General features: G+C 38.2%; 2 protein-coding genes across 5 annotated transcripts in view; one reads left to right on the forward strand and one right to left on the reverse strand.

The window, feature by feature from the left end:
- Window positions 1-91: 91 nt before the first annotated feature.
- crlf1b (cytokine receptor-like factor 1b) lies at window positions 92-7,973 on the forward strand. 3 transcript variants are annotated; one of them, XM_055221504.1, is made up of 8 exons: window positions 92-387; window positions 1,916-2,194; window positions 2,899-3,028; window positions 3,216-3,388; window positions 4,809-4,966; window positions 5,516-5,684; window positions 6,356-6,541; window positions 7,548-7,973. In XM_055221504.1, exons 1-8 carry the CDS (start codon window positions 330-332, stop codon window positions 7,562-7,564), a joined length of 1,170 nt encoding a protein of 389 aa, XP_055077479.1. In that variant the 5' UTR covers window positions 92-329; the 3' UTR covers window positions 7,565-7,973. The 3 variants fall into 3 exon arrangements, with proteins under 3 accessions (XP_055077479.1, XP_033820960.1, XP_055077478.1); XM_033965069.2 differs by having other exon boundaries at window positions 6,356-6,537; window positions 7,548-7,971; XM_055221503.1 differs by lacking the exon at window positions 7,548-7,973 and adding an exon at window positions 7,170-7,331.
- Window positions 7,974-8,021: 48 nt separating this feature from the next.
- rex1bd (required for excision 1-B domain containing) overlaps window positions 8,022-10,983 on the reverse strand; it is a 32,388-nt gene continuing 29,426 nt past the window's right edge. The window contains exons 1-5 of one of the 2 annotated variants that reach the window (XM_033965071.2): window positions 10,259-10,359; window positions 9,889-9,971; window positions 9,547-9,751; window positions 8,569-8,657; window positions 8,022-8,343 (exon numbers count right to left, since the gene is read on the reverse strand). In XM_033965071.2, coding sequence (XP_033820962.1) covers window positions 8,271-8,343; window positions 8,569-8,657; window positions 9,547-9,751; window positions 9,889-9,971; window positions 10,259-10,261 — 453 coding nt within the window. In that variant the 5' untranslated portion in view covers window positions 10,262-10,359 and the 3' untranslated portion in view covers window positions 8,022-8,270. Of the gene's footprint in view, window positions 8,344-8,568; window positions 8,658-9,546; window positions 9,752-9,888; window positions 9,972-10,258; window positions 10,360-10,983 lie in introns of those variants that run through there. The other variant, XM_055221506.1, reaches the window with a different exon arrangement.

Consider the following 10,983-nt stretch of genomic DNA (forward strand, 5'->3'; position numbering starts at 1 on the left):
CTATATGTGCGTGTTGTGGGAGTGTGTCTGGGAGGGACAGTATTGAGCACTAATCACTAGAGACTGAGAGAGAAAACAAGGGAGGAGCAAGCAGCATTAACCTGAGCGCTGGGTCTGCCGCACAACCACTTTGGGAGTTTAAATGGACCCGTAACTTCTCCAGTTTCCACAAAGTACAGCCTGCTTTTAGCTTCGGGACTCCCAATTTTCTTCACGGAGCAAATGTGATCTGAAAACAGGAAGTGCCGCTGCGTCTCTCTCTGGATCCCCCTTCCTCGCGCAGGACTACAATCGTACGGGACAGGCGAAAACTAGAGCGTAACTTTATCATGCTTTGCTACTACTTTCTCCTCCTACTCGCTCCACATGGGTTACTCTGCTCGACACGTAAGTAGCCTACTGTTTTATGAAGTTTTTATTTTTATTTTTATGTAGCCCATGTTCAGTTTTTGCACTTTTTCAATGTCAACATTAATGCCATGATCCACTTTAGAGCAAGATCTTCCAAACGTCTCTTATCAATACATCTCACATTAATCATTATTTCTGTCTCTTGTTGATCAAAGAAACCACAAAAGTTTCCTTGGCTTCTTCTAAGTCAAAACACCGCACCTTTAATAATTATCATAGGTGTGTATCTGTGCTCCTCAGGGCCTGTGTTGGACAAAGTTTCTTAAGGATGGTATAGTCTACACAATGTAAAGGGGGAAAATACACACATGGCAGCCATTTATTATGAAGTAGTGCCAAAGACTAACAAACATCAACCAGTACATTGCAATACCAAAATATATTTCAGTAGCAGCAGTTATTACATGTGCTGTCATGCTCCTGGAGGATAATGAGAGTGAACAAGGGCTGATAATCATTGAAATGTTCTAACTAATGAGGCAAATGAAAATGAACAGTATTTGTTAGTAATGTTGCATGAAGGCAAACTCACAAACCATAATTATTCCTGATACTAAAGAAAATATAACTTCTATCTTATATGCACACAATACTTAAGACATTATTATGGCCCTTTATAACATGAGCATAACATCTCTCATCCATAAGGCACTTCTAAGCTGTTTTGGTGCATGTGTTAGATTACTTGCTGGCGCCCACCTGCAAACAGATCATAAACCTCACACATTAGCCTGTGTATAAGTGTGAAACTGTCCACTGGTAACATTCGGACACACTAAGAGTGTTCCCAAAAGCATCAATCATAAACTCAAACAGACAGGACAGACCCAAGGCGGGTCACTGCATGGAAAAACATTCAAAGACACAACTGACAGACTGCACTGACCTTTTGGGGGATCCTCCTGGACCATCATAAATCCCTTCATTACAAGGTCATAAATATGCACAGGATTCTGCTGCAGGCTGGCTGCAAATAAGAGCTTGTTGATTATAGAAAAAAAAATCATTATTATTTAAATCATAACTGAAATCACAAGGATCTACTTAGAGACAGGGTGGGGCATGAGTGAAGAGAACAAACTGATGATATCAAGGCAGGTGATGTATGTCACTGAAATAGACTGTTGTAAACATACTCTACAAGTAGAAAGGTACAATCCGTAAGCAACTTTTCCACTCAAGCATTGAATGCACTTAAGAGTTTATGTTTACATTCTATCTTTAGTCATCATTTAGAACAATAATCACAAATGTAACTGAAATTCTCTTTAATTAAGCTCTACGGCAAATGCACAAATGCATACTCTCTCTGGAAATATTTAACATTTTTTACAACTGTGAAGTCTTTTCTGCATTAAAGCACACAAATGATGCATGCCATTTTAACTGCATTATTGGAATTATATAAGAATAAATCAAGAGCAAATGGATATTTTAAGGACAGACACTTATAGACAAAACTTGTAATTATAAATTTGGTTTTAATGTGTGTCTTTGTTACCAGACATTGCAGTCATTTCCCCTCAGGACCCTGTGCTGTTGATGGGCTCCTCTCTCACAGCCACCTGCACCCTGAGTGCAGCGGTGAACCTCCATGCCAGCTCTCTGTACTGGACACTGAATGGAGCACGTGTGCCAAGCAGTGCCTACAGCGTGCTCAGCCCCGACACTCTCAGCGTCACCCTCCAAAACCTGAGCGGCTCCAGGCAGCAGTCTGGAGACAACCTGATGTGCCACGGAGCAGACGGGCACATCCTGGCCGGGTCCTGTCTCTATGTAGGCTGTAAGTGTTATATGAAGTACAGGTGTGGAATATATCAAAACATTTTTAATATCATAACTGATGTTTTGGAGCTCCGCAAAATTTTAGTATATTGTTGAGTATATGGTCTAGAATAAAAAATATTTGAAAAAGCTACAAAAATATACATTAAAAATATAAAAATAAAACAAATTTGGTATGGATAAGAAGTGATATTTCTGCACTTTTCTGGTTAATTTATAAATATTTTTAATTGCACGTTTTAACACATTTCTGTCATAATATCATCTGAGTTTTTAATTTTGCAATATTGCCCACATCTAATATGAAGAAGAAACAAACCTCAGTCACTCAGTGTGATGCTTGAAGGAACTCTGTGAAACTCAAATAGAGATTTTTTATATATAATATTTTATATATTATAGGATCAAGGCAGGTTTAAGCAGTGGTAATTCATTTATGACGGTATGAATCATTTTAGCTGAAAGAGTCCATATGTGCATCATTTTAACAGTTTTTATTAATTTAATACATAGGACTACTCAGATTTTTTATAATATATGTAATATTGTAAAAATACATTGATATAGAAATATTTAAACGGTATTGAGGTTCACAATTCAAAACAGTTCAAAATTAAAAACATATTTCTGAAAGCTTGGATCTTTTGCAGATATTTTGGCCATGTTGTTGTGAAGCTGTTTTCATTCTTGTTTCCCCAACAGTGCCCCCAGAAAAGCCAGTGAATTTGACATGTTGGTCCAGAAACGCTAAAGACCTGAGCTGCAAATGGAGCCCTGGGGGGAGGGGCGAGACGCACATCCAAACCAAGTACACCCTCAAGTACAAACTGAGGTGAGCGCCCAGACCGGGATCACCGCGTCCAACACTATGCAGGTACACTAACAGCTAATATGCTACATTTGGTTTAGTATCTACCACACTGACACAGTTTTCAATCATTTTAGTCTATATTGGTACATAGTAGAGGTAATGTAATACATAAGGACTTCGGTAGTGATTTATCTTTTCTTGTGTCCAGGTGGTACGAGAGAGAAGAAGAGTGTGGTAATTATAGAACAGGCAAACAGCGATATTCATGCTACATCCCTCGTAACCCTGCCCTCTTCACTCCGTATGAGATTTGGGTAGAAGCAGCCAATCAGCTCGGCTCCTCCATCTCCGACATCACCACTCTGGACATCCTGGACGTAGGTGAGAAAACTAAATTAAAATTTGATTTATAATAAGTATTTTCATTGTTATGTGGCAAACATCTTGTGACAATTGCAGACAGATTTAATATAAAGATTAAGATATATCTACCATAAAAGCAATCAGTTATTTTCTCTGATTAACATAACAACAGATGTTGCATGTTGTAGGGGCTTTTAATTAATAGGAATATAACTATAACTGTGACACTGTAGAATCATTGTGCACAAAGCCAAGCTGGGTGATGTTCGATTTGATTGTTTACTCTCTTGATGAAGCCATGAAAATTGCTTCCAATATTTACTTTAAGGTTATTAACAAGAGAAACTGAATCCTTAACACAGTAAAACTACTAACAGAGGATTAGCTGTAGAATCGAAGCATATCACTGAAAATATGAAATGACTGAATGTCAGTTTGATTATAATCTGATGAATGTTTCAGCCCTAATTAACAACATAGACAATGCTGCTGTTTTTTGGGGGTTTTTTTTGCTATTTTTTTGTGCAGCCTACAGGAAATTCCTGCTGTTAAACACTAAACAATATGAATCATTTAATGCAAGAGTAATAACAACACTAAAGGCTTATTAGGCAATTTTTAGGGAAAAGTAGCATTTCTTTATTACAGCAGATAAATAACAAATAGTAGCATCTGTACTCCCTTATCATGTAAGTAGATTGGCTTCTTTTAAAACACAGGGTAATTCATAAGGATGTCCTTGTTGTACAAACAGGAAGTATTTTTACAAGACATTTTCATAGTTCTCTTTCTTCTCTCATTTCTTTTGGCACCTTATATTTCCTTTGTCTGGCTGTGCTGATGTGTGTGCAGATTTTTTAGCAGAAGGTAAAAGTTATATTTTTCACTGACTGAAGGAGCGGTTGAACAGGAACCACTGACTAAGCCTTTAGAAAGCCAGTAGTCTGCAGTTTACCAGCTGGATACTGTCAGAACCCTCCTAAAAAGCAGAAAATCCACTCATTTTAGCTTGTGCACATTATATAACTAGAATACAATTAATACAATGTTCAACATATATTTTGAATAGTTTGCTACTCAAAACATGGTTTAATACTATCAGTCAATGAGTGTTTTATAAATTATTTACTACATATACTATATTATTTTGGAAATAAATTATTTCAAATACCCAATAGGGCTTAGCAGTATAACATTTTTTTATTGTTGTCTTATTCAAAACACTTTCAAAATGCTAGCCAGCTTTTTACAACAATGAAATGAGCTTTATACACCAAATATGGCAGAAGACTTCTTTCTTCCACCAACAGAGGAATGGCTGCAGAACTCTTGATTAAAACACCCGATAATATAGCTGATGATTAGAAATTGTGAAACTCTGTCCTATGTAAGAATATAGAATAGATTACACAAGTTTAATCATGTGCTCTTTGTCCAGTGACCACAGACCCTCCGGCCAATGTCCAGGTGAGTCGAGTGGGAGACCTGGATGACCAGCTGACGGTCCGATGGGCCAGCCCCCCTGACCTGAAGGACATCCTGTTTCAGGCCAAATACCAGATCCGCTACAGACTGGAGGACAGCTCTGAGTGGAAGGTACAGTCCACCACAAAGGACAGCATTAAATACACATACACACACACACACACACACACACACACACACACTCTGTAGTTATGACACTTCTGAGGCTGCACCGGAAATATCTGAGGCGCAGCACAAATGAAATTGCTCTTCATGCATTTCTTCAGTCTTTTGTGTGATCTCAGTAAAAGCTTTTTCTGCAAAATCTGCTGCTGGTGATTGTTCAATAAAGTCTGACACATAATACCTTTGAAATGAACATGGACATTTTTTCTCATTGAATACCTGAAATGTTTTGATGACATGCCTGTAAATATAAATCTATAGTAGTTACCTATCCTTCCAAGGTAAATATGAAAATGAGCACCCACATTACATTAAAGTGGACCCTCGAGGGATAACCTGCATTGTTCATTTATTTATTTATTTATTTATTTGTCCCTTTTAACACAAAGATTTGTTTACAGTACCAGTATCCAGATTGTGACAAAAATTACCCGAATAATCCAAGTAATACAATTTAAATATTTAACTTTCATCCCATTCCTATTCCTCTCTCAGATTGTGGATGACATTGGTAACCAGACATCATGTCGCCTGGCGGGGCTCTACCCTGGGACAGTGTATTTTGTGCAGGTTCGGTGCCGGCCTGTGGGTATCTATGGGTCCAGAAAACCAGGCATTTGGAGCGACTGGAGCCACCCAACAGCTGCCTCCACACCCAATAATGGTGAGTACCAATGTTGGAAATGTTTTCTTTTGCAAACATTTGAAACATTCTTACCATTTAATTTGTGCCTCTGTTCTACTAATGAAGATTTCCAACGCAATTAAAACCAGAAAACAATGTGCTTATCTGAGCTTTAACATCCTGACTCCAAAGATGTAAACCGTATGTGACCCAAGAGGAACCATGGTAAAATAGGCATCATACTTTGATAGAGATCTCAGAGCTGAGGATCAGAGGCAACTGCAGGCAGCCGTGAGGACATTTGCTAGATTTTTGTAACAAAACAAACATTGATCAAGTTAAAAAGCTGCTTGTCTGTCTGCAACTTAAGCTGGTCTATAAAGACTGAGTGGAAGCAGGTTTGTGACCAAGAGCAGCAGATAATGAGTTACATGGGTTATGTGGTATTTACTCTCACAGGGAGGAAGTCATTATCAGGATCTGTTGTGTGCCTTGGACAGTTCAGTGTGGTGAACTTACTGCATTCAGTAGTCTTCTCATCTTTAATATGTTTGAAACTCCTGTGTAGGTGTTATTCATGCATCAATTCAGAAAGTTTTATTTTTCCTGCTTAGTATCTTTTATAATCCCAACTAGACAGACAATTTGGCTGTATTGTGTTATGCTTTTGTCTCACCTTCACCCATTTGCAACCCCCTTCTCTCCTCCAGATCGGCTGTACACGACCTCCTGTGACCCCAAACCAGGTGATCAGAACGCCACTCTGCGCAAAGAGCTCAAGCAGTTTTTCGGCTGGGTCCGTAAACACGCCTACGGCTGCAGTGGCATGTCCATCAAACTGTATGACCAGTGGAGAGTGTGGGTCCAGAAGTCTCATAAAACAGGCAACCAGGTAGGTAAGAACCATCTTTGTCTGTTAACTAATACATTATAACTTGGTTTTAGGTGAGTCCTCAGCCTGGGTAAATAGAGAGGGGAGCATAGGAAAGGGCTTCTGGCATAAACCACAATGTGCAAATTACTGCAAGCAGTGTAGACTGAGGGAGGTCAATTAGGGAAAATTCTAAGGAAAAACAGTATATCATAATGGAACATGCACCACTGTTACCAGGCAAATGAGCTCTTACATGGCTGCCTTGAGCTGAATTTCTGACCTTGCTTTGTTAAGCCTTGTGGTCAAGATTTTTCAAAACAAAGACATTCCCTCATACAGACCGTCTGTGTAGTTTCAGTCTGTATTTTGTTATCAGGTTAAATGTGTGGTTTTGACTTCAGTGGCCTAAAAGAAGAGCCAGAAAAGTATATATTGATTTTACCATGTTCTCTTTTTACCACAACAAACAAAATGAAGTACTGTTATGAAGAGTCTGCTACATGAGTTTCTGTTCAGTTTCTTGGCATGTAGACCCTTTCACAAAAGTAACTCAGCCCATGTTTGTGAGTTTGGAGTCAATCATCATCAGTCAAAGCTATCCTGATATCCTCATGATCTCTCTCTCCAGCTACCCACTTTTTAGAGCACAGGCTGTTTCCTAAACAATGTCTTTGTTTACATCCATGAAAGTATTACATTGATTACAAACCAAGTTCTGAGCAAGGTGAGAAACTGAGTCAATTTTAATTAAAAAAGACTGTGTTCATCAGCAAGTGATATAAAGTAAACCACATAAGCACTGTGACAGATACCCATTTTACATTGAGTCCTTTTAATTTATATGCATACAAACTTAATAAAATTAAATGTAAATGCTGATAAACCAACTTCAATATAGTATTTCACTCCTTCATGCTTCTACAAAGGTTGTAGATATGAAAAAACACTTAATATTATTACAGTTGAGGATATAAATTACTGCCTTGTTTAATTGTCCCAGTATAAAACATCTGCTCTCGCCTCTTTAGATTCTACACGACGATAATTCATAGCACAGCTGTGTTTAACTCAAGACCAGCATCGAGCAACACTGACAGCTAACAGGCCCCCAGAGTCCCAGCTGCGTGAGAGGTCCAACGCCGGCTCAGGCATACTGCAGTCTTTGGCCTCAGCGCCTTAACTTCACTTTAAAGGACCCGAGTGGAGGATAACAGAGGAGACAATGCAGCATTTTTCTGATGGTTACTTCACTTTTGCAGCTCCTCTGTGACTGCACAACTTTAAGGACCACTACAGTATGAGCAACACACATTCTGTGATGTACTAAAAAAACTATGTATGTTAACATATAGTGAAATGTAAAATGCTGCTTCTATTAATAGTATTCAGTCACCAGTCTACGAACAACATAAACATGGACAGCTATAAGTTATATTATTTTAATGTGAAATGTATTGCACAATATAAATGGAAAGCTATTTTTTTTAATTTTGTTTATTAAAAAAAGTGTGATAGATCCTTCTCATTTCTATATTTTCAACATCCATTTGAACAAACTCAAGCCAAGGCAAACTTCACAAATAAAATGTGTGTAAAAGGCCCTTGGGGCAGATGAGACTGCAGCAGCGAACAGGGTGGAGCCCAAAGGGAGATCAATAAATGCAGCTGAGGCTGAAGTTGCAGCAGTCAGCGTCCATCCTGGGTCTGTTCTGTGGGCGCTGGCTTTACCTCTCCCAAGAGGCCCACAAGTGTCAATCAACCTCCTCGGAGTCGTACTTAAAGTCCTGCATGATCTCACTCAGAGCTTCTTTGTTCTTGATTATTCTGAAAAAACAAAAAACAAAAAAACAGTGAATATATATAATATATACTTATTTTAATATTGTATGCTCATTATTTAATTAATTTGTATCCATTATAAGGGCTTTTGAATGAAAGACTTAAAAACCAAAGACGATGCCAATATTTATGACCAATTGTGTAGCTTCCCAGGGAGTAGCAGCCAGTGGGGAGTGAAAGTTGCCATAACTATACCATATGAGTCCTTACTTGTGCTTGAGTTCTTGAATCTTTTCCTGACCCTCCTCGTCCTCTGGGTGATCCTGAGCACACTGTCTGGCCAGCTGCAGTTTGGCGGTCTGCAGAAGAGGCACATCACATTTGATTTATGGAAACCAGTCATTGAATCTGGGAGAGACTGATAATAAACGGCAAGTGCAACAATAAAATCTTTTTAACCAGCCACAAAGAAATGCCAGAGTTTATATAATGATGCAGTGTAAAAATACTAGTGGAACACATTGACAGAAGGCACCAGATGGAGAAGACAGGCAGATTTCAGACACTTTGAACTGTTGCCCTGAGAGGGTCAAGAGTTTAAGCAATTAAGAGAAAAAGAAAATGCTGTTTTGACACTTGAAATATTACACAAATGTGTATTCCTAGCAAAATGCATTGCAAATCTAATTCTGGCTATTTATTATGCTATTTTTGAACCAAACAGTACCCCCTTGTGGTCAACTATGAATTATGAAAGGGAAAGGAAAAACCACATTTATAAGATAACACAGAAAAGGGAATAATTCTAACAATGTTAAAACACTCATTCTCAAAACACAAGGAAAACAAAATGACCCCTGGACTCTGCAGCTATTACAGGCTTGTGAAGGCCAATTATCTATCTAATGTTGGTCATTATGAGCGTCAAGCTTTCTATATGGAATACCCTACTAATGGCCCGTGTTATGTATATTATAATGATATAACCTAAGAATTAAACAACTAGGAGATGTGCGTTAGGCAGTTTTCACAACACGGTGTTTTAAAAGTGTGTTTTGGATTAAAAGAGAGTGTTCTATTGTCTAAATAACTACAGCCTGCCTTTGCCATATGTTAATTGTGCCAACTTAAAATTGAGATATATTGTGCAGACCTAATGTGATTATTAAATGTTATGCCTAAATGGGAAAGATGGGAGTGCAGCTGCCTCTTGTTTGCCCTTCCTATTGTCTTTAAAAACACACTCACAAGTTCCAGCTTCTCCTTCTCTTTGCTCTGCAGCTTTTCGATGTGCTCAGAAAGGTCTGGCCGGTCAAAGTCATGGTGGAACTTTCCCTTGATCACCAGTACTTCCTTTGAGATGCCGCTAAAAGCCTGGGTTATCTCATGCACCAGCTGCTTGTAGTGGTCAAAGTCATATTGAGGTCCTGTCCTTAAGTATGCTTCGTGTCCTCTGGAAGGCAGACAGCAACAAAACACAAATGTGAACAGTGTGTACCCTAAAGTGATTTTATAGTCTGTGCCCAAGTCACAGCTGCACGTTTAAGTTGGTTACTCTTTCTTTTTATTGTTTTGCTATTTTTAACTTACTCTTCAAACAGCCGATATGTCTCCAACCGTTCAGCCTGAAGGTGATAAAACCTCTGGATCAAGGCTTTAAAATCTGAAGGGACCTAGGAAAATCATTAGACAAATTAAAACACTTCACCCATAGTTACATATTACATACGTATAAACTGATATGCATGAATTATTGATCAAATTTGATAAAATCGCATTATGAAAAAAGAGTATTTACATATGCCTCATTATCATAGTTTACACGAAAGTTCCACCAGAAGCAAGAGGTTAGCGTTAGCTTTAGCTCCACTTAGCTGTTAGCCAGGGGTAGCTTTTGAATACAAATTCATTTTCTTTTTCCAAACTGCCCATAAATATGATGAAAGTCTCTTAGTCTTACCATTTCTCTCTGTTATTATGCCCGTCGATGCTATAAATGACACATTTTACAAATGTTTCAGTTTTGTTGATGACTCCACAACATGAACCACAACAACAGCACGCGCGTGTACCCGGAAGTGTTGTAGCCACGTGACGAACAAATGCGCAGATCAATCAAATCAAATTAAAATCTGAGAAGCTCATGCATGGTACTCGCAGTAGCTTAATTTGGTTAAATGCAAAACGTCTGTGCATTTATGTGGTAAATTGTAACTCTTAAATTTCACCGAGTTTTTATGCAGAAAAAAATGCAGTAGAAATGTATGGTCTTTAGTCCCTTAAAACATCTTTGTGGGAACTACATTTGTTATCTAGGACAAATGCACATTACAGACTTTTTGAGGGTCCCTTTCCTGCATTGGGCCCAAAAGTTGAAGGGTTCAAGGGTTATCCTATAATGTCACAAACCTTTTTGTTTTTGTCTAACATCCTATAGAAGAAAGAGGTATGAAGACAACTTTTCTTTTTTTTTTTTCTTCATCTCAGCCATTTTCTTTTTATTCCAACTTACTGTTTTGTATATGTATCAAGTTATACGGGTTTAAACACGGGCTGGCCTATAGCAGGGTAAATTGTCACACTGTGGGTTGTTACATTCTTTTAAATAATAATCATTTTAACAACAAATTTTAATGTGATTATTTATGATGTATGGATTTTCTAGCTTCGACAACAATTTGATAG

This window comes from Periophthalmus magnuspinnatus, chromosome 4, assembly GCF_009829125.3.
Source record: "Periophthalmus magnuspinnatus isolate fPerMag1 chromosome 4, fPerMag1.2.pri, whole genome shotgun sequence".
Taxonomy (NCBI): domain Eukaryota; kingdom Metazoa; phylum Chordata; class Actinopteri; order Gobiiformes; family Gobiidae; genus Periophthalmus; species Periophthalmus magnuspinnatus.

Bases quoted from the DNA above. Each gene is read 5' to 3' on its own strand.
- crlf1b (XM_055221503.1), top strand. From the start codon at position 330: ATGCTTTGCTACTACTTTCTCCTCCTACTCGCTCCACATGGGTTACTC. The intron at 2,195-2,898 runs GTAAGTGTTATA...TTTCCCCAACAG, and splicing joins GTCCTGTCTCTATGTAGGCT to TGCCCCCAGAAAAGCCAGTG. The intron at 5,685-6,355 runs GTGAGTACCAAT...TCTCTCCTCCAG, and splicing joins TGCCTCCACACCCAATAATG to ATCGGCTGTACACGACCTCC.